Source organism: Syngnathus acus, chromosome 10, assembly GCF_901709675.1.
Source record: "Syngnathus acus chromosome 10, fSynAcu1.2, whole genome shotgun sequence".
NCBI lineage: Eukaryota > Metazoa > Chordata > Actinopteri > Syngnathiformes > Syngnathidae > Syngnathus > Syngnathus acus.
The window spans coordinates 12543502-12567708 of record NC_051095.1 but is presented as its reverse complement, the minus strand read 5'-3'; the positions used below and the strand labels follow the sequence as shown (position 1 = coordinate 12567708).

Here is a 24207-nt window from a genome sequence, read left to right as displayed (position 1 = left end):
GCTGAATCTCTTTCATCATCACTATCTATTCCTGACTAATAGAAATATGGTCCAAGTGGAGAAGAGGGATATGTAATACTTAGCCACCCATTAAATAAAATAATTAAAGAAGATGAGGGGAAAGGAGGGGGTTGATCATCTGACAGATGAGGACAAATACATAGATGGCAGGAGGAAGAAAATGGGAGGGTTAAAAAGCGGAGCCGAACCGAAAACATAAAACTGAAAACAAGCACTTGAGAGAAAGCATGAGGACGAAGAGTGAGCCAGAGGGGAAACCGTATGGAGAAGTAAATAAGAGCGATATCCAACTAGGGAGAAGAGAAACACGAGGATTCAACTGCAGCTTGCACGGATACTGAGTGCGTGGTTATACTTGTGTGCGTGCGTGTGTGCAAACATACACACACTCGGCAAGACCTGAAATGAGGCTGAATGCAGCAGCCATGCTAATAAGGGCTTGGGGAAGAATTCAGACGGCTGAGAGCAGAGCTCTGTGAAAGCATCACTTGTGCTCGTGCTCAGCTGCTGGCTTCACTCTGCGAGGCTCCGCGCACTGTGACAAGTGCATACAGAAATTACGCACAAGCGACAAGATCCCCAAAGATTGTTTGGATCATGCAAAATGTAGGCTGGTGTGCTTACCTGGGCGGGATTCGGAGGCTGTAGTTTGTATTCTGACTAAGTTTATTGTACAACGTGCGATTGTTTGAAATGATCCCAAAGAGACTTATTTGCTTGGTTTTACGAATGGAAATATTCGTAATTGCTAAGAGTTCAATTAAAGATGTTCCAATAGGCTTTCTCCTGCCTTTCATATCTTACAGCACAAGACATTCTGTAGAAAGCATCCATAAGGGGGACACCGGTACCACCTCACCAGCAAGCCAGTAACACTCCGAATGGGAATTAAGTCAGCCACATAGAGACACTTTACGGTAAACGTGGATGACAACCCTTTTAGTAGGCGGTAAATGATACTCAGCTAAGTGGATGATCAACTCCACTCGGGTGGCGACAGAGGCGGCCACCCAACAAGTATGCACAGTGCGTTGTGCACCACATTGCAAGCTCCACTCGGCGTTGCTCGACTCCGGCCAAGTCAGCTGCGCTCCTGTCACAAAGCCATCGAGGAGGACCTCGGGCCGGCCGGGCCAGCGCAGCAGTGCTGCGACACGTCACCCACCCTTCACATTAGGACACTACCCGGTTGATCATGCCAGTAGCAGAATCAATATAATCTCAAAGATTAAATCAAGCAAGCCTAAAAATACATCACATGAATTTGTACAGTGAAACTGTGCTCTGGGGTAATCTAGTGCCAATACACAACACATTAAAAATAACCTACCGCTGAATTTATTTAAAAAAAAATATATATACATGTCCAGAAAATGAAAAGAAATATGAACACCAATTATTTACCCTGCCAGTTTTATTAAATGAAACTAAATTCTCCAACAGATTCCTTAATCAGGCTTTTTCTTATGAGGAAAAACTTTTGCATTTACCATTAACTTGCTTGGTCGGAATTTTTGGAGAGTAGACAAGACAAAGTCCACCACTTGGTACTGTCACAAGCCAGACTATCATGTGCTACACCCTTGGTTGGTGGCTATTTCGGTTTTTCTTTTTAACATTGAACCGACATTCAACATGTGGCATGAGTACCACTTAAAAAAATCCCTAAGTACAATTTAATTGTTTTTAACTTCTAGGATTAATGCATTTGTATTTCATCTAGAACAAACTGTTTTTACACATTTGTGGACCATTTTCCTTTAGATTTTATTCAGTCATGACTGAAGTTCTTTTTTTCATAAACATTTGTGCCTACTATACTAGTGGTACTTTAATATCTGGGCATTTGTTTGGGCGGAAATTGGTATGAAAAGTTTGCGAACCACTGTCCTAACTGTAAAACGACAGCCAATATAGAGATAATGTACAAAGAATGACCGAGTACCATGTTGAACAAAAGGATTCACTGTGCCACACACTGGCTAATGTCCATGATATAAATGATGATCAGGAAGGTCAGGTCCAATCATCGGTAATGCCACGCAGTTTTGCTGATTCTATTACACGCCACAGAGAGAGGCAGAGCTGCTGACCTTTAAGATGCTTCACCCAGAGGAAATGCCAATTTCCAATACTTACTGTTGCAACAGCATTCTAATGAGCCACTGTCAACATACCTGTTGAGTGCCACACACAAGTCAACCAAGGAGGTTTCTTTGTTCCCCCATTCGGGTTTGTTCATAAACTATTTGTGCAAATCAAAGTGAAGCTAATGCAAACAATGGCATTTACACAACATTGTTACTGTCCATTATTCTATGATGTCACGTGCAAAAATAAGAAATACTGCTGAGTAAGCTTCATTACACTGTTTGCAGACTTGCTCCGTTTAGTGAGAACGGGACAAACCAACAACACAAAGGAATGCAAGGGTTAATGTTACTATGTTAGCTAAATCAGCACATTTGCGTAAGCCTGGTTTATTAGAAAACAATCATTATCAGTCTGTCAGCATTTAATTTTCTCCTGTTAAATTGCCTGAGAACAGTAACGTGACAGCTCTTGCCGGCCTATACGGAGCATGTGGCTTAGCAGCTAGCCGCTAGGGAGAACATCCGTGAACACCTTTCAGAACAATCAATTGCACATTGACAAATGTCTCAACCAACAAATACAGTAAGCTCTTAGTTGGACAAAACTCCAATTGGCTGAAAGATGACCCTTGAACTGCTGAGCCTCTGAGAATTTATGGGGCTCATTGGGTGATTTTGCTTCTCCAATGCAGTGGGTAATTTACAACCCTGCCTGCTGTTAAGCGCTTCAAGCCAGAGCCAGGATTAGACGCTGTCCAGCAACATAGCTCATGGATCACTATAAATCTCTACTGATTGAATGCAAATTGGAAAAGTACACCATGTTTGTCAGCATACATCATGAGGATAAAAGCTTGCTTGCACACACAAATGCACAACACACTAGGGCTGGACGATTAATCGAATTTTTAATTGTGATTTTGGCTTCTTTCTATTTTCAAAACGTTATCGTCAACAATTATTGTGCAGAATGGTGTTTCCCAACGTTGTGAAGTGCTTGCCTAGCAATGTTGTATGTCACTCTTCTGGTGAATACTTTGAAATCAATAATCATTTTAATAAATGTGATTTCAATCTCAATCAAAATAATTGTGTTTTTTTTTGGATAATCAACCAGCCCTAATACACACAGATTTGTTCATATGCACCTTTAATTGTCAAATAGGCAAGAAACAGACAAGTTTGAATGCATAGTGAGGAAGATAATTAATGATGATAAATCTCAATTACACCGCATTACTTGTTTACCAGCAGACTGATAGTATTCCAAGTTGCCCTGCATAGGAGGGTCATAAATTCCTAATAAACTGCAGTGCAGACCTTACAGACAACACTGACCTAAATCCCATACCGCTCATCTCTAAGTGTCTGTTCTTTCCATTTTAATTAGGGCCCACTACATGTTATAAAGTTTCTAAAAACACCCAAACTTACCAAAAGCACATGCATTTCTCAGATTACTGCAATCACATGAAACAAAAGAGTAGAACAAAGTCTTGGGAAGGAGAATGAGGGTTGAGAAGCTCTGTCATTAATGTGGGACCATCTGCTGATGTTTTATATGAGGAGTAAAATCTCATAGGCCCCTTCTGCCAGAAGCATGGAGTCCATGTGATTAATATGGCTAGGTTAATGAGCAGGCCCAGCATTGCCTTTACTCTGCTGTCAGTATGTATACATCTTAGTGGTGATTCGCTTAACTATTGCTGCTGGAGTATGCAGACGTGATGCACGACAGACACGCCTTTTGCTATTAGCAGGCCTGCGGCATCACCGTGCTTTGTTAGAGCAATGTCCTAAATATACATATACTGTGAATAAATGCAAGCAGTTTAGAAAGCGCCACCTGGCAATTATATTGCTAATTAAAAGGGCAAAGCACACTTAATGGTTTCATCTCTCAGGAGGGACGTTCCTCTCTCCACAGAAATACACTGTCCATTCTCTCTACCTTCCTATTCCAATCTCTCTTTCTTGCATGTTAAGCCTAAATATGACAGGCTGTGTTATGAGTGTCACATAGTTGTTTGAGCTGTGTAAGGTAGATGGACTTTGAGCCCGAGGAGTATCCATTCATTTGTTCAAACGCTAGTCTGAAAAGCACAGACTGTGCTCACGTAAATTAGTTGAACACAAATGGCAAGTGAGGTGGGGTGGGGGGTTGTTGGGAGAATAAACTAGCCACCCAAGTCTAATCCACAGGATGTACTGATATGCAAACACTCACACCTGCACAGTTGCCCATCTGTTTTCTTTGGGGGATAGCGCGGCTTTCATTAACGTGAATAAGCATCTTCAAACTGTGTCAGTGAGGCATACAAAGAACAAACACAGCTCTTTTAAATTGAAACTATTCAAATGAAGTCAAAAACTGGTAAGAATAGATTAGTATGACAGACTGCAGAACCGTTTGGTATCTTTGAAAAGTTGTTAAAATGATCACGCACGTAAGGCGCACATCAACTGCACAGCCCTTATGCAAGTCTTATACAAACGTATTTAGAATATAGGAATACAATAAAATGGGATTGCAAGAAGGTTGTTGTCTACCACTTCTCCACTTCCGTGTAAGGGTTGGACCGCTCAAAGGCAAATTAAAAAAAAAGTTTCCTTAATGAAATCAACAAAAACAGGTTGATACTACATGATATACGAGTGTGACTTCATTGCCATTCGTGTTTGTGATTTTGGCTAAACACTGCCATTCGTGTTTGTAATTTTGGCTGGGGTAAAAAAAGTAAAAAAAAAAAAAGATCAAATTAACAGTCAATGCAAAAGAGGTATATATATATATATATATATATATATATATATATATTAGCAATTATTTAACGCTCTGTGTAGCAGAAGTCCCCGATAAAGAAATGTATTTTACAAGTTCAGTGTGGCTAAGAGCTTAACACTTAATATTGTCAAAATTGAAATTCAGTGGTGACCACCCCTCCTTCTTAAGTGGCTACTGGTACTTGTGCTTGAAAAGAGACACTGGGTGCATCAAGTAGTCTCAGAAGGTCTCAATTTGACAAGTAGAACTTGTAGCAAACATCAAAACTGTGATTCTATAATAAATAAATGTATGTGCATTGCAGAAAAAGGATATGAAGTTACTGAAGACAGGGCACATGAATAAGTCTGGGCATAAATCATGTACTGTGATTCCTTGAGGAATAGTACAGTGCAAGTATTTAAGTGAAATATGAAGCCATAGATGATTGAATGCGCGTTTCCCTCTGTCGAGGGCCATCATCCAGTGGGTAAAGAATACATGGTGAGAGACTATGGGGAGTAGTAAGACAAAAGGACTAGGAAAAGGGAATGAGTTTCTTTTGAGAGAAATACGAGAAATAAGGGTGTCTTCATGAATAACACAAGTCACAGCAAATCAGGACTCCCTTTGTGAAATTAGGGAGGACAGTGTAAAACAAAATTGATCAGCGAATGAGCCCTGTTTTTGCACAATCCAAATATGAAATATATCACGAGAACAATGGAGAGCTACGTGAAAACCTCCGGGGTGTGGCATAAAAGCAACTTACATTGTCGGCAATGGTGCGACCCAACTTGTCCATTCTTGATCCTGCCTCTGCAATTTTCTTGGCAGCACTGATGACATCAGAAGTATTCTTCAATGGGCCTTTGCCCCTGTGGAGGAGCAATTTAAAGATCATAAATAAAGCTGGATTGTACTGTATCACATGTTTGTTTTTGTACACTGGCGATCACATGAATTTGATTTGTTTCAGAGGTTGGTTTCCCCTGGTTAGAAAATCAGTTTTGCTCTCCCCAAATCCTCCATCCCCATTTTCCCACAAGGGACTTCTGGACACATTTGGCAAGAGACAACTTGACTGTAACTACTTTGGGGAAAAAAAAACCTCCTAAAAAACACCCCCATATGCTCTGAGAACAGTATTATACAAAAAGAAAAGTGATTGCTGTAATATGGTGGAGACAACAGAGGAGAATACTGCAGTCTGCCGCAACAGCACACAGCAAAAGGATAAACTACTGTGTCTGTTTAATATGTAGATCTATGTCGTGAAATATCACAATCACACTAGTCCTGTCCAATATTTGACATATCATAGGAAGATAAAGTGCCGATGCTACAATAGGCACCTCTATCCTTTTTTATTGTTATTTTTGTTTAAATTCAGTTTCTCTCGCGTGGTATAAGGGGGAGGGGCGGGCTTTACAAGCAAAGAGGGGACCGCGGCGCAGCATACTGCTCAACGACGAGTTGCTCTAGCTGGGGCTATTCCCTGATCGATTGTGAAGCAAAGCTCAGACAGGCATGGCCCTGGGAGGGATCGGGCTGCTCGATCCGTTCGGAGAGGCGATGACCAATATATGCTGCAATTCGCATTGGTTTTTGGGGCTATCTGCCTTCTTCCTCAGCGCATGAGCCAAATGATCCACAACTTGGAATTTGGTCTCATCAATGTGAGTGCCTCATGATCCCAACATTTGGGTCTGGCTGGTGTGTGGTATTCTCAATTAGATCTCTTTCTTATGCACTTCATTCATAGCTTGGCACACGGCGCCGTGTTCTCATGATCCCAACAGTTGGGTCTGGCTGGTGTGGTGTTCTCAATTAGATCTCTTTCTTATGCACTTCATTAATAGCTTGGCACACGGCATCCAAATGTTTACTGGCACTTGATCTCTTATCTTTAGACTCCTTTTACAGAGTGCCTTAGTGTTCAGACTGAGACACCACAGGGCCTTCAGCACAAGGTAACAAATTTGTGTTTCTAAAAGTAGACATTCAAAAAATTTCATTTTCTGCCATTTTTAGTGGTCAGGTTCATGTAGCGTATTTTCCGCACCATAAGGAGTCGAGTTAAAAGGCGCAGACTCAATTGCGGGTGCTTTTCTGTGCTTAATTCACACACGGTGCTCACCGGCGTATGCATGCCATGACTTACGGTAAATAAAAAAAAAAAAAAAAGGTCAAGAGTCTATCCGAACTAAACAGTTGGGCAAGTTTGCCATTAAACAGGAAACGTTCCCTCTCGCCGCTGCCTCGGCGTTGTCACGTTGCTCTTCGACAATGATCCCGGCTTTCCAGAAAGCTTGCTTGAATTGTGCCTCGTAAGCATTTCTCTTTGGCGATGCCATTTTTGAGGGTCCTAAAGTTGTTTGCTTTGCACAAACCCATAGTATTCATTCATCAATGGCGGCGAAGGTACGGATTCTATGTACGCATTACGTATAGTCCTCTGATTGGTTTAATGCCCCGATATACGTAAAAGGTAATGTCTTCTGAATGGTTCATTGCGTCTCCATATCAACATTTACGGATTTTGTAATTTGGTCCACGCAAAAGGGACACCTTATTAAAAGGCGCACCTTCGGTTTTTGAGAAAATTAAAGGTTTTAAGTGTGCCTCGTGGTGCGGCAAATACGGTAATTTTCAAGATCTAATATGAAATTATCTATATCGTGATCTAAAATATTGTCCATATTGCACAGCACTAAATGACGTGGTGAAAATTTTGCCTGATCAGAAGAGTACTTAACAGTGGTCAGGTCACTCAAAAACAAGCCCCTTTGACGAGAGGACAGATTTTCATGGCGAGTAGAAAGAGCTAAGGACTGAAGATGTTGCAGGCTCCAAGATGTTTGTCAGTCACACATGACCAAGCCATGCCCGGCTAGCCAAAATGCTATATCAGGTGGGCCCCAAATATATCGAATGTTTCCGAGTCACAAATGCTTTATTCATGAGGGCCAACAGACAGCCATCAACAAGAATCACTCTCACTCTGCAGATTTGTCACAAGAGGTCGAGATCAATTACCTCACAGAGCATTATCCTTGGCAAGGCATTGTGCCAGCTCAAGGTTGAAGGGGCAATAATTTGGGCGAAGGTGGAATTAGCCAGCAACTGACCTTCTGTGTGCTACTATACCATACAGGCGAGAGGGAATATTATGAACGTATATATTCACCCACCAAATCCTTCATGTGCCCCCCCCCCATCTGCTATGTGATTTCATTTCGTCTTTGTTCTCTTTTCAGACTTTGTTCTGCCAAGCACAACTGAGGTTCTGCGTTTGTATGCATGAATTGTCACTGCCCAATAAAATGCATGTATATTTGGACTTTGTAGTATGTATGAACACGTCAGGTAAATATCCTGCCTCAATAATTATAAGCAAAAGACAGAATAAGTATTGGGTTACTACTCATTCCCTGACCGAGTAATCTCAGGCACTTATTTTCTCTCTTGGCCAGTTGAAGTGTCCATGGAACAGACATTTTTACTTGTTTTGGAGGAATAGAACAAGATGCTCAACAGTCAAACTCACCTGGTGAAGTCTGTCATCTCCATCATGATCATGCACATCTGCTTGGCCAAAACAATGATATCATTGCCGCTGTCATCCCACTTGGATACCTCGGCATCCAGCTTGCTCTTCTCCTCCTGGAAGCTGGCGACTTGTTCTGCTATCTTTGCTTTCTGTTCCTGTGGCAACTGAGCCATGATAGCCTGGAGCAGAGGATAGTTGGGGGATAACAGGTTAAAACAGCACACTGTTTTTGTAGTGTTAAGGTTTACAAAATTCACCAGCATGGTGCTATGGGAGATCACTTGGTTTTAAAACAGAAATATTGCAGGCTTTTTTTTTGTTAGCACTACCCTAACTAGTAGAACAAATTATTTTTTTATTGACTTCTGATATCAAAACTTGCTCGTTATCCATCCATGTATTGTGTGCATGTGATAATATAAGGTTATCAATTATATGTCACTGTCATAACATAGCTGCCACATAGATGCTAATTATTCGCACGTGCGCATATGGAATTCCCCACGAGGTGAGCAAAACGCTAGCACAGGCTTTGTGGATTGATTGATTAATTAATCAAAGCCGCACAAGTCTCTGCATTAATCAATATGGGAATGGCATAATTAGGATGTTCGTCTTTTGCATTTTGGCACTGTTCCTCAAATAAAAGATATGGTTTGATGCTGTTAAATGGGTTTGTGATCTGCTTCTGCAATCTGCTGTTAATATTATAAACAAAAACTCGACACTCACCCTTGCACTCTGGCCAGCAATCAGCTGGTCATCTTCTGTCTGCACACTGGTCCTGCTGCGAACATCAAAGTCTTCAGTTTCAAAGTCAGAGTCGTCCAACTCTTCTGGGGTCTGGAAAAGAAAAGAAAAAAAGATCTTAGTGATTTTTGTTTCGGAAACGGCGAGAAAAGTGAAACAATAAGGTAGCACAAAAGCATACTGGAATCACAATACTTCAGAATACCATGTGGCATTCTTGAAAAACAGGAAGATGCAAGAGCTGTGTACACAGAGTGTAGCTATTTCAAATTTGAGCCGCTGCAGTCTTTTAACATAAAACCGACCATATGCTTCTGTTTTCATACAAACATGAAAACATAGTATAACTCAATTACTGATGAACTTTTGTGAGGCTACAATAGCAAAAGAATGAAAACAAAGGAAAAAAAAAGGTCTAAGAGATGATTATCAGTATGTTTTACTTACTAAGTGGCTCGAAACCTCCCATTGTAAACTACTTTGGAGTAGCTTAAAATGGGAGGGCTATTGTTTTATGGAGTGCAGTAAATTTCTTGTCGTGCAAGGAATAGGGATATGTTTTCAGGTACAAATCTGTACTGACTCACAGGCGTCTCTTTCAAGTCAGACAATGGTTTTCGGAGGGGCGGAGATAACACCTGCCGTGGCCTGAGCAACAGATGAACGTGGGAGGCTCACAAACGGGAGCTCATGTTTGGCAGCAAAACGCACTACCCCTGCCTTTTTTAGCAGCGTCAATACTAGTCTGCACTTAAAAAGGTTTTGTCAGCATAGCAATGTTTCATACAAGTGATAACTTGGATGATTTCGTCATTGTATTTTATCTACATGAGGCATGCACAGACTAGCAGTAGCTGATCATTTAACAATACTGGTCAAACTACAAGGCTTCTTGGTACGTACATTACTCGTCTTTGTAACAGTCACGCTGGACATTACAGTTTTTCTCATATGATGCTCTCCAACATATTGAACTTGTCTGAACAAAGATGGGAGGGAAATCACTTTTAGTGCTAAACTAAAAAGAAAAAAGAAAAGGTAGCAGCTGTCACATTTATGATAGTTGTATGTCTGGAGGGCATATTTTGTGATGTCTCTGTTGGACGACTCTTTAGTCCAGTTTTACAAATAGTCTGACCCTGACCACTGTATGGATTTAAAAGTGTGTCTATTTTTAAGTGATATAAGTCTGCCACTTATTCTGAGTAACCACTTATTCTGAGTAACTCAGTGTTAATAAGCCGCAAAGCTAAATGTTTCCAATAAATGTTCAATGTTCATTTGCTGTCTTGAGTTCAGCATGAGGCGGTGTACTGCAGAGGTCCACAACCACAAGTCTGCATATTCATTATGTTCCTTTAAGGAATGTGCCTACCATGAACCGGTCCTTGGCTGACAAAATATTGGAAAACCATTGTCTTCTCTGTAAGGAACATGGTATTCAAAATATATTTGACAACATAGTTAGCGCCGTTAGCAGGGTAAGCATATTGACTCCTATTTCACCTATGACTAATTAAAAGTGTGCTTGGATGATAATATGCTTTTTACTGGAACGCGTCCATGACCGCAATAACAGAAGGTTGTAAATGAATGATTGTTTGGGTTCTAATAGACATTTCCACAAGATACAATATAAATTGCATGAGTGAAGGAAGCAATGTGTGCAACCTACCCTAATCATGAGGACAGCCTTGCGAATGTCTCGAATGCCATCATATACAAGACGGGAGGCATCAATGAACTCATTCTCATCAACGGGCTGTGAGGGGTTTGCACTCAAGGCCTCCACTGCAGACTCAATTTGCTCAGCGAACCGTGGCATCACTGTGGGAGGGTGACATAAAAGGTCGGGAAAAACAATATTGAGGAAGATTTCTTTGAAAAACCACAGTGAGCTTAGGCCAATACAAATCATGTGTAAGCACAGACAAATCAAAATTACTCATTACAGCGACACAGCAGCCAAGACGGGTCACAAATAATTTTTAGGAGAAGGGACAAGTTGATATTCACCGTTGATTTGGTAATATATCCTGATTACAAAAAAACTAAACATTTAAGCAATCTTCCACACGAAAGATTGATGGTCATTGTTTTCCAAAATAAAAGCAGATATTCGCAATGGTCTTATTTCGATTAAACACAAAATAACTCAGTCTATTTTCTGCAATTACTTAAGAGTTGCACCTGTGTCAGTCAGGAGCTTTGTGGCCTCCAACACCTTCTCTGTGTAGATTCCGGGTTCATAGTTGTCCATTTCAGAAGTGACCACGTGGACCACTCGGGCAGCACGACCTCGAATAGCCCCAGCAGTGCGATCCAAACCATCAACATCTTTCTCTTGTAGAGCAATAACACACTTGTTCACGTCCTCCAGGATGTGGTTCTCTGTGGGACAGACAGTACAACAGGTATACCACCGAGTAGATTATACTATGACTTGCATCATACATTTTGGTATTGGGGGTATTGAGTACCACTTACCAGAGACACATAGGAAGTCATCGATGGATGTTATGTCATCAACAGCATCAGTGAGGACTCTAACCTGTTTCTCCCATTGTTCCTTGAACAGATCCATATTATCTTGTGCCACCTTACTGTTGGGCTTTGCAGCTAGGGCCAAAGCTGCATTGATCACCTGCAATCGCCCAATCACACATATGTTGGCGTCATTAGGGTATCAGCACTAACTGCACTAATAGGACAATTAACAACACTAACATACAACTGCAGTGTTCAAACTGTACTCTGAAGATAGCATATTTGAGGTAATAATTTACAGGAAGTGCTAAATGAAATTGTGAAGGATTTCCTACTAATAAGTCTGTGTGCAGTTTCTTTTTTCTAGAATTAGATCAATTCAGGTTGAAGAGTAAAAAGGCTCACACAACTTTGATATCAAGATGTAAAAGTTGATTTTGCAGGAGTTGGTCACAGCCTTTTTTGCGTGCAGTGGCACTGACAATCATCACGGTATTCTAATATATCCTTACAAGGTTCAAACATATTTAGTTCCCATATTTGACAACGGCAGAAATCAAAAGAGAGATTGATGAAAGTAAGTGGGTGTAAACAGCAATAGTACCTGAGGGCAAAGAGTTTCCAGTTGAGATGCTGCCATCCGGACCAGTTTTACTCCCTCCTCATTGTTGGAGATGGAACATGCCAAGTTGGCCACCTTGATAGATGAAAAAGATAAAAAATGGCACAACAAAACAACATAAGCATGTAAGTTCTGATTCTTATAAAAGACGATGAGACAAGGGAAGATTCCACATGATGACTTTTACACCATCCATTGGGCCTCATATACAAACAAATGCATATAACGTTTGTACACCGCACACAAGTTGAGTATATACGCAAATCAGTGCCTATGCATATTAGTAAATGAGCGTCATTGTGCTCCTTCAGAAAGATTTTCCAGAAAAATGTAGGTCAGACACTGCTGTTACGATATGATGGCAACAATGGGGATCGTCTAGGATGAGAGGAACTCCACCAAAACGGGATTTCCCAGACACTGTGCTGTAATCTATTACAAGTCCTAACTTCACTACTGCAAGAGAAAACGTGTTGTCAGTAGTCTGGTTGTTGTCTTTGTAATTTCAGATTTTCACTACTTGAATAAATTCAACTAACCTCCTAAAGGCCACATGGTTCAGACAAAGCTAGCGGATCTGTTTAGATGCCATCCAAAGATGAATGTGGGTCAGTCATAATGTTATAATGGTTTCAAGCTAATGTGTAGAAACTAATGGACCATTTGCCTTGAGGCCACCAACTCTTGAACTTATATCATGTGAGCAACAATGAAACAGATTTCGTCAAAGGCTGAGTTTAAGAGCACAGGTTTAAGGAATTTCATCTAAAGCACACCAGTCTATTCTCTATCGGTTGACTCAGTTATTGGTATCACTGCTAAAGAAAATCCCACAACTGTCACGGAATTGACATGACAATGAAACTTGTTATGCAATATTGCTTTTGAATTTTTGTTCAACAAAACAATTTAAGGAGGAAAAAACATGTTTCAGGCCTACACTAAAACGGTGATGCAGCTAGTAAATACTAAAACATTATTTCCAACCTTCAAAGCAGCTTGATGATGTTCCTGTGACTACAGCTGCAAATATTAACCAGATGTTTAAGTTCTACAGTACAATAGCCACCATTCCTGGATGTGTGCTGCAATATGGAAATGAATGAAATAGGGGACACAATACAAATGCTGACCAAAAATCCCATGAGAACCGCCCCCAAAATGAAAGGTCACCTTCAAGGTCAAGGTAGATCAGACTCAGATAGTACTCTACTCATCAACATTGTACAAGCCAAAGTACAATTTATGGGCGAGAAAGCAAGATTTTTGTTACTGAACACAGGAACCAGTTTCAGGTGTTTGCTAATGAACAAAAGCATCTAGACTTCTCTTAAAATAATTACTGTAGTTCCCAGTCCTGTCTCATCAGAATATAGAGACAAAAGAAACTACAGTCTTAGAAATGATGGGTTAAGAACAAGCCAATTTAGGTAAAAAAAATTGCACCAACCCAGAAGGTTGGGTCCAAACCCAACTTCCTGGGTCAGTCCAATTTTAAACCCAGCGGTTTTGAGGGTGTATAAATTGTAAGGGTTTTGATACTGGAGGCATTGCTTGTTGTATTTAAAATAAGATTAGCTTCCTCATTCCCACCTTAACAACTACAAGCAATTATACAAAGTATTTTACTCTTAAGTAGCTACAGTACTTTCAAGCATATAGTATGAGCCTGTCAATGTCCTGATGGGTGACAGACAGTGAGGTGCTCCTTGACAATTTAAAGGTCTCCTCCCCAATGTGATGCCCCCTACTGTCCAATTCACCAGCGGTGTTTGGAAAAAGCTTATGCTGCTCTGTCCTCACTGGATCAGCCAATACAGTGGACTCGTGGTCAACTGCCCGTGGGGGGAAGTCCCATTTCAAATGTCAGGCATTTGATGCTCAGACACGGGCATTCAAGGAATTGAGCGAAAATACACTAATGAGGTCAGCTAGTGGTGCCTCTGGCTTGTTGCTGCTCCAAAGTCATCATTTTGTGGTCCCTCATTTGCTCTTGTCTTCTTAGGACAAAGTAAACATTTCAATAATTAACATGGCAAGATATTGAGGATGTGTGGCCGCAGCAGGCAAACACCAACAAGCTTGGGAATTGTGGAGCATTAGAAATGAGTAACAGGCTGGAACTCATCAGTAATACTCCTACTGCTACTACTAAACTACCCCTACTGCCAGGGTCTCGTTAAATCACGACATTTTGGAAAGATAATTTACACCACAGTATAACTGGAAGTCAACAGTGTCAAAAAAGAGAACCTGGATAGTGGACCTGGGGGAAATTTGCTATATTGATGCCTGTGAGACAAATAAATGAATATCACTCCTTAAAAAAATATAAATAAAGGACAAAACAGATTGGGTTTTGACAAAGAACATAGTCAACATTGTACCTTACCTCAATTAGCTTGTTGGCATGCTCACGGAACACTTGCGCATACTCCTTCACTTCTTTCTCGTTGCCATTCTTTGCAGCTTCAATCAGAACCAGGAGGGGCACATTGGTTTCCAAAAATGAGTCAGACACATGGTCCATCACAGCTTTGCGTAGCTATAAGAGTGAGAAATAGAAGAAAACGGCAATGTTTGAAGTATTCAAAGTGTTTATGGTATGGTACTTGTTTGCTTGTATTACATTAATGGCTATATTGAGGGGTAGAGAATCATACAGTCCAAAAACCTCAAAGGGGAATTAAAAAAAAAAAAAAAAAAAAAAAGAAGAAAGAAAGAAAGAAAGAAAGAAACCTGTCTGCGGAGATCTCTGGTTTTCTTTGTCATCCTGTCAATGGCTGTGTTCAGAGTATCACTCCTGTCCTTTCTGCCAGCCTGTAAAGAAAACATGGGAGCATGATCAATTTCACTAAGTGCCATGATGGCAGGTACATTTTATACACTATGAAACTGAACATCAGCCAAACCAGCCACATGTGCATTTAGGATCATAGAGAAAAGCACTAAGACTTCTCAACCCCACACAATCGTTTAGTGCATGATATCGACTTGCCCAAATATTATTTGGACCGTCACTGTACTGCAACTGAACGCCCTCCGAGATAAGATAGAACCAATTTTCAAACTGCCGTCTGAGGAAAAAATAACTTTACATTAACTTTACATTATTTCACATAGGAAAACCAGCATTGTGTTTTACTTGTGGTTATAAGTCAACAACAAAAACTGAAACGAATGAAAATTGTACGGACTATAATTGAATCTTCTAATTTCATATAAATGCTTATAGAAACATTTTAACTCTTTCAGAAGATGTGAATGCTACATGCTAAGCAGTAGTGAAACTGTCCCCCACAGACCAGTGAGATGTTCATCCTCATTCTGCAAACTGTTCAAGTGGAAGTTACCAGAACTAAAACTTTCTCAGATAGAAACTAGTTGGCCCTCAGATATTCCCAGAGCAAGGCAGAGACCATTAGTAAGGTTACAGGGAAATTAGATGGACGCAAAAGGGCAACAAGTAACCAGTTATAAAGGGGGTGAAAAGCCCATAACCTAACGTGCAAATCAGATGCAGCAACTTCATGGATCCGACCCATCCTCCAATGCTCTTTGCCTATCAAACGGGGTTAGCAAGTGCACATGGAGACAAGAAAAAAAAAAAAAAAATTTGAAATTGAAAATGACGCGAGATTTGGAAATGAAGGAGTGCTTGATTTATTTTCAGTGATAACTAGACTGGAGAGAGCATTTTGAATGTTAGTACAACTCGAATGAAGCCCAGGTAAGGCAGTGTGGAGGGAGGAGATAGAAGTATAGTTGCCAACAGCATGAGCTATACTGAAATTGAGTTCTCCACAATATTTCAATTTCTCTGTATATGTGCTCTGCAATTGGCTGGCGACCAATACATGGTGTTCCCTGTCTATCATCCAAAGTCAGCTGGGATAGGCTCCAGTTCACCCTGACCCAAATGAGACAAGCAGTAAATAATTGCATTGTTACTGTATACCCATTGCTACTGCTAATAGACAACGTTCACTTAATGCTTTCCCAGCTCCCTTGGATAGTTAGAAATGTGTAGTAGTTCATAAGAGTAACAACTGCCCTTAAATTATCAAAGGGTAATTTAGAAAAGTAAGGTTTGCTATGTAACATTGTAATGTTACAGATAAGACAGAAATAAATGTATTTGTGTTTGTTCAATATCAAATTGTAATTTCGATATTTAATCTCACTTTGTGGTTTGCTGTTGAGCAAATTGTACTAATAGAATTTTTTAAACGACAGGCATGTTCAAGGCTTATACTGTTTTTTGTTCTTTCAAATCTTGTGCTCGTGCATAAAAATTCCCATGTCAGGTTACATAAACTATTTTGTTACATTCTGTTAATACTTCTATCATACACTCCTCTGGAAACATGTATTTTATTTTTTTCATATTACTGGTCATGTCATTTTTAAATAGATTGCAGTCTTATATTCAATAGCAGCCCAGTCCCACATTCAAAATATCCATATTCTGATTGCGACAAGTCAGTGGGAAATAAGTGGGGGCGGAAGAGAAGACTGGAGGTACACAAGCAGTGGTATGAGCCAGGGAGCAAGTGACTGAGCAAGTGAGCGAGACAGAGAGCGAGCGAGAGGATTGTTTGAGTGGGAGAGAAAAAGAGAGAGAGAACGAGTAGTGATGGTCGACGCCAGGCTGCCACCACTCTGTAGCAGTGAGTGGCTGCAGCAAAAAGCACAGAATAACATCCCTGGCTCCCCGCTCGCCTTTTTTTTCCCCCTCTCTCCTTGCGTCTCGGCAAGCAGATGAGGGCTCTGCTCACGGCGCTGCGGAGACAATGTTGGGACTTAGCTGGCGTCAGAAGCAGATTCTTTGGATGCCATCAACAAGTTAAGAGTGGAGGACTCGAGCCATGAGAGGGGAAGGATTGATATTGAAGTAAGCGGCTCATCTGACATCATTGCAGAGGAAAGAAAAGGGTGAAAAGAAAAAAGGGAGGAGGAGAACCTCTAGCAGAATCGCAGGGACTGCAACTGCTCAACTTAGGGGAAAAAAAATCTGCTATACTTCTAGGATTTGCTGGATAACGACAACAATTTAAACCACTATTGGATTTTATGGGACAGCTAAAAAAAAAAAAAAAACAGGAGTAACCATCCTGGGACATGGAAATGTCTATTTTCTCGCCTTTGCGTGGGCTCAGCATAGTTTCATTCCAAAAGCGGTTGGTTTATTTTGTGCTTTTCCTAAAAGGTTCTTTCCATTTGGATGTTTTTTCCATGTGGGTGCTCAAAAAGTCTGCAAAGAAGGACAGTTGAATGCGGCTTCCGATGTGCACAAAAGAATGGGTAAGTTTGTTTCTTATATGAAAGGTCTAGCTATGACTAGGGAAGGCAAGAAGAACTCGAATAGCAAAGAACTGACATCTCTGGCAGAATTTATCTACTCTCCTCCACCAACAGACAGAGAGACAGACACACAAACACACACACACACACACACACACACCATCATTTATCAATGTATTCTATAAACAACCGTGTAATCCAACTGCACCACAGGATGGGCTCTCTTCATGAAGCAAGGTTGACAGTTAATCCTGACAGAGGCTGCTGTACTCTACAATAAATTGTTTTAAAAAAAAAAAAAACCACGCATTTTAAAGAGGTTGTTCAAACTGGCATTCTTATTTGGTTAAGATGGACGATTCTGATTGCAGCGATCACAGTAGGGCTGGTTGGAAGACAGCATTTAGTTAGAACCACCCTAAAAAGACGGGCAGCATAAAGGAAGAACTTTATGCAAGGTGGTTGCATAGCTTAGATTTTTTTTCTTCAAAGGTGTACCAGAAAATTTCCAAATATATAAAAGCATTAATGAAATCATACCAGTTAAATCATCATTGTAAAATTGAGGTGCCGATGCTACAAAGAGTGGCCTTGAAATGATTGGGGAAAGTATTTGGAATTAGAATAGAAACAAATTCAGTAAACTGCTCAATTCTAATTAGCTCAGACGAGCTTCGAGCTTCGCCCTTCGCCCACATCCTTCATGCTCATTTGCTTTCTTTCGAATCCACTCAGGTTTTCATTCAAGGTGGCCATTGGTGGGACCTGCACCAGCGGCTCTTTGTCTGTACATGATCAGCATGCTCCTTGTGTGCCTGCTGCCTTCTGCATCATGCACAACCTGCCCTCAAAAATGCCGCTGTGAGGACCTGCAGTTCTACTGCGACACCCAAGGACTTCAGGCACCCCCAGATGGTGTGGACAAAGGGGCCCTAGGGCTTTCACTACGACACAACAGCATCACTGAACTCAGCCCTGATCAATTCTACGGCTTCAGTCAGCTCACCTGGTTGCACCTCGACCACAACCAGATCACTACGGTTCAAGAAGATGCCTTCCAGGGGCTCTACAAGCTGAAGGACCTCAATCTGAGCTCAAATCGTATCACCAAGTTGCCCAATACAACCTTCATCCACCTCATTAACCTGCAGATTTTGGACCTGTCCTTCAATCAGATGACCGCGCTAGAACCAGAACTGTTTCATGGATTAAGAAAGCTCCAGATTCTCCACTTACGATCCAATTTACTTCGTACCACACCCGTTCGTGCATTCTGGGACTGCCGTAGCCTGGAATACCTTGGTCTGAGCAGCAACCGTCTACGGAGTCTGGCACGAAATGGTTTTGCTGGGCTCATTAAACTCAAAGAGCTCCACTTGGAGCACAATCAGTTGACAAAGATCAACTTGGCCCATTTCCCACGCCTCGTTGCTCTCCAATTTCTGTATCTGCAGTGGAATAAGATCAACAACATAACATGCGGCATGGAGTGGACCTGGACCACTTTAGAGAAGCTGGACCTTACGGGAAACGAGATCCGTGTCTTGACACCCGATGTCTTTCAAACGCTGCCAAATCTCAAGATATTGCTGTTGGATAACAACAAATTAAGTAGTCTGGATGCCCAAGTCATGGATATGTGGCAGTCTTTAAGTACTATTGGCTTGTCTAGCAACCTCTGGGAATGTACCAAAAGGATTTGTTCGCTAGCCACTTGGCTAAGCACTTTCAAGGGAAGGTGGGAACATTCCATTCTCTGCCATAGCCCCGAATATGCCCAAGGTGAGGAAATACTCGATGCTGTGTATGGATTCCAACTTTGCCAGAATTTTTCAGCACCAGTTGTTCAGACCACCGGTACAACCACAGACGCTACCACAGCTGCAGAGATGACAAGCTCCTTTTTTGGAATTATGCAGCCAACCCCTACGCAGGACTATGCAGAGGATAATTGGAGCTACTCCACATTGGCAACCACAACACAAACACCTATCATTTCTCAAGCAACCACCACTGCATTGGAAGAGGCAGCTGTAACAGATGACTTCTCCATCATGGACAATACCGTTATGACTCATCGGGTCATCATGGGGACTATGGCGCTTCTGTTTTCGTTCTTTTTCATCATTTTTGTTGTATATATCTCACGGAAGTGCTGCCCCCCCACTCTGCGCCGGATACGCCACTGTTCCGCTATTCAGAACCGCCGACAGATGAGGACCCAGCAGCGGCAGCCTATGGCAGATCTAGCTACGCAGGTGCCCTATAATGAGTATGAGCCCAGCCACGAAGAAGGGGCACTTGTGATCATTAATGGCTATGGGCAGTGCAAGTGTCAGCAACTGCCTTACAAAGAGTGTGAAGTATGAACTATTTATTTCTAGGACATGCGGTTTGCCATTTGACCATTTGACGATACAGGGTTTGATTTTTTGATTCGTTTTGCAGTTCATGTGGAAAATAAAAACACACACAATTTCTACTTTCCGGGATTTGAGAACACATGACATATGCTTACTGATCCAATGAAAGACATGATGGTGTTCGGGTGATGTAGAGATAGGCATACATTTATTTTTCTATGAGTGCAAGTTGTTCGTATAAGGCAGGGGCAATCATTTTGAACAAGTGTCAACTGTGAGATTTGTCACCACCTTATGTCAATATTCCTCAGCACAGAACAAACACTCAAACATCAAATGACCCTCTGTAAACTACATTAAGTGGAAACATTACGTGTTGCTTTTGATAGATATCTGAAATCACCTTTTATTCACACCACAGAAACTGTAAACAAGTCAACTAACAGACACCAAACTATAAATTGGGTAAATGTAATTGTTCTGAGATGTGATACATTTGCATTAACAAAATCCAATACACTCTTCCTGAAGGGACAATGCGAATGGGACCATTTCTAGGAGGTTTCATGTTTGCAGTAACACTGATTTACACCTCCAACTAGTGCGAAAAAAAAAAAAAAAAAAGGTTTTATACCTTCCGCAGACAATGGGTTCGTTTCAATATAACATTCAGAAATTGCATACACATTCTTAAAATATCCCATGACACTTATCTACCTAGCTACTGCGCAGGTGAATGATTAACAAGGAAACGCTAATGAATAGCGCACACGCAAGACGGGGGACCATTTTATTGTGAAAAGAAAAAAAAAAAAAAAAAAAAAAAAAAATCAAAGCTTTCCGTACCCCGGGCTCTTTACAGCTACCACACTAATAAGGACTGACAGCCCCGAGATTAAACCAATTACGGCAAGGCAAAAGAATCAAATATTCTGTCACCCACACCAGTGATCCAGCAACATTTTGCTTGTTCAGTCGCAAATATGTTTCTTAATAGGCTCAATCTCTATGCTCAACAAAAGCATAAGTGATTCTTTTTATGAACTTGTTTTTATTCAGAGACAGACTACGTGAAGACTTCTATACTATGACAGCTGCCCGGTGTCTCAACCAAAACCGTGGACAATACCATGAAAACAACTGGAGATCAAGTGATAAGCAAACAGCAAGCCTGGGTCAGGAGACATTTGTATGCAGGAGGGAGAGGATGTGCATTAGCATCAGACTAAAGCTGCTGCCGCAGCTCCGCACTTCTTTGTGCTCAGTTTGGTGATGGGGGGCAGGGTGACACCCAAACAAACGCGCGTGCAGGTGTCATTTGTAGTTTGGTCTGATCAGGTTGGTTTGAAACATCCAAATCAATGTTTGTGTCTGTGTGGCATCACATTTTCATGAGATGTGAGTTCATACGTCAATAATTATTCCATCTAAAAAAGCAAAGGGAAACCGTGATTTCAAAATCAAACACGTCTGCTGTGTTGTTACTTTTCATTTCCTTCAGCTTCGCACTGCTATGACAACAACCCTTTTATCTGTCTTGCATGTTTCAAAGTGCCATCCAGGAGACAGAGACGTTCATTTATGGTACAGCAAAAGCGAGGATTACATGGCATTCCAATAAAATCTGATCAACTATTTGACATTTCACTGTTAAAAACTATGGTTGTGCCATGTGATGGAAAAGCCACAGCATTTGTAGAAATATGCATCCCACTGCACTTTGGCTCTTTGTAAAATGTTTTTGTTTCCTCTTGTCATCCTCTAGCTCCCTATCCTGCCAGAAAAAAAAAGTAAAAAACAAAGGAAACAGATCCCTCCCTCTCTTGCCCAGCTTTTTCGTGCAAAATGAATGCTTCGCATATTTTGTATTGTAAATGTACAATTTCATATCTGTATAGTGCATAAGATGTGCCATCATGATCAAAAAAAGTATCCTCAAAAACATAACAGTATATTTTTAAATAAAATGGTTCAAATAACAGTGTACCTTATTAATGCTCACAATGTACGTACTTTAGTTCATCACATTGTGGATAATGGAAGCGTTCACATGCTGAAGGAGGAACAAAAATGACATGTAAATAATTTGAATTTCTAAAGAATGCGCAAATATCTAGCATATGTTCCCCTAGGACTGATTGGCTGAGTCCATGGAATACACACTGGCTCTTTCCTAAAAAGACTCCAACCAACACACCTAAAATCCTCATAAAGACAAACGGTATACTCAATTTGCTTTACACCGAAAAGATTTTCAAGTAAGCATTATGACAGACCCAAATATATCTATTCACTAGCACAATTGCAGCCCAACCCCTCAAAGTTGGCATGCCAAACAAGAGGTGGCCTAAACCTGGAAGATGAAAAAGTATAAAGTGCACCTAAATTGAAATGACAGACTACAGGAAAGGCCAACAACTTAAGAGACTCAAAGGCCTGGCTCATAACCTCTCTTTGTGAACCTTGCTTTGTACACTGAGATGTAATCATGTACAATTAAGGTGTACAGTCCTCTCCAAAAGTAGGGTTCGGGAAGTTTGATTCCTTTATTTTTGTTATATATTGAAGAAATTGGAATTTCTAATCAAAAGATGATTACGACATAAAAGTTCAGAAGTCCAGCTTTCATATCACGGTATTTAAATCCAGATGTGTCAAACAACTAAGGACAGAAAATCTTGTTTGAAGCCACTCACTTTTCAAGTGAGCAAAAGTATTGGAACGTGCCTGATGGGCGTTTCGAGTTGCTCAGGTGTTGCCTTTTAGATTTACTGGTTACTCTATTCACTGGTGTTTGTTTTCGAGTTTGTGTTTCACCTGTGCAAAACGCATTTGCTGTTAAGCAAACATGAAGACCAGAGAGCAGTATATGGAAGAAAAGCAAACCATTTTGAAGCTGAGAAAAAGGCAGAAAAATAGACTGGCATTATTGGGCCATACATTGGGCATGGCCACAACACAACAATTTGTAATGTCCTGTAAAAGAAAGGAACTGCTAGTGAACTGAGCAAGAGACATCAGGACAGGAAAAGGACTGCCAATGGTATCGGCAGCAATTGCTGACAGAAACAATGTGTGAGGTGTGAAAAAACACATTAAGACCTCATTCGTAACATCACGGCTAGCCTCCACAGGTAAGGCATGAAGGTATCCCAATCCGTAGTTTGAAGAAGTCTTCAATAGAATAAATATACAGGCTATACCACAAGATGCAAACCACTCATACGGAAAAAGAATCGGAAGGCCAGCTTATGTTTTTGGAAAGTACTGAAATGAGCCAATATAAAGTGATCTGCACCCTTTGGATAACAACCTTTTCTTTTTTATAACCACTGTGGCTGTTTGATGAAGTGAGTGGTGGTGCAATTATACTTAGAATGAATAGGTTACTGTGCATTTTATTGGTTCACGTAAAGTCATTTGAAACATCAGATTGAATGGTAACACTTGGTGTCTCTAGGGGAATGATGTGCAACATTTTCATCTGATTACACACGGTATTAGATTGGGTGGGTGCTACTGGCATGGACAATGGTTCATTCAACTGCCAGCCAGAATCCCTTGCTGCTCCCCACTGTACAATGACTTTCTCCTCTGGAGGCGAGAGAAGCACCAGCTAAGCAGTGCTTATCAGTCAGCTGATGGCCAGATAGACATCTTGACGGAGGCCAAGTCAAAAGGAGAATCGTGATTTTCATTCTTTAGCTAAATGTTCTGTTAACTAATGTATGTAATGCTGAATATTTACATTATTTTAAGGCTGGAAGTTTCAAACAAACTTCATTCCCAAATGTGCTTGACACGTCAAAAGGAAGTTAAATGAAACAGACTCATTCAAAAATTGTTCCTTTGGTTACGTCACTCAACATTTTCAAGACCGCAATATTTATCTTGAAATTTCAGTTGCAAGAAAAAGTATGTGAAACTTTTTTATCAGGATTTCTGCATTAATTGGCAAATATGGAGTATAAGTGGTTCAGATAATGCATGGCCAATAGCCAAAAATTTGTGCAGCCTTGACTTACAAATGACCTCCCAAGTTTTGAGATGGTGTTTTTTTTTGTTTTTTTTTTTGTTGGAAGTGGGTGAGGGAATGTTCTAACTATGGCAGCAGCAAACTTCATGCCAATCAACAATTTGGCCGATAGCAAACAATTCGACAACAGAGGCCAAGTAATCCTAAACAAAGAATAACAGTGTATTGTACATTATTAAAATATTGAACATAATTTCAGCTATATCATCTACAC

At 40.8% G+C, this 24207-nt stretch overlaps 2 protein-coding genes across 2 annotated transcripts in view; one reads left to right on the top strand and one right to left on the bottom strand.

Annotated features, from left to right (window-relative positions):
* Positions 1-24207, bottom strand: part of ctnna1 (catenin (cadherin-associated protein), alpha 1) — a 41130-nt gene that overhangs the window by 5154 nt on the left and 11769 nt on the right. The window contains exons 8-16 of the mRNA XM_037263079.1: positions 15030-15110; positions 14683-14835; positions 12273-12365; positions 11669-11825; positions 11372-11572; positions 10857-11008; positions 9164-9274; positions 8429-8610; positions 5651-5756 (exon numbers count right to left, since the gene is read on the bottom strand). Coding sequence (XP_037118974.1) covers positions 5651-5756; positions 8429-8610; positions 9164-9274; positions 10857-11008; positions 11372-11572; positions 11669-11825; positions 12273-12365; positions 14683-14835; positions 15030-15110 — 1236 coding nt within the window. The remainder of the gene's footprint in view (positions 1-5650; positions 5757-8428; positions 8611-9163; positions 9275-10856; positions 11009-11371; positions 11573-11668; positions 11826-12272; positions 12366-14682; positions 14836-15029; positions 15111-24207) is intronic.
* Positions 16895-20814, top strand: lrrtm2 (leucine rich repeat transmembrane neuronal 2). Its single transcript, XM_037263080.1, has 2 exons — positions 16895-17594; positions 18330-20814. Exons 1-2 carry the CDS (start codon positions 17591-17593, stop codon positions 19961-19963), a joined length of 1638 nt encoding a protein of 545 aa, XP_037118975.1. The 5' UTR covers positions 16895-17590; the 3' UTR covers positions 19964-20814.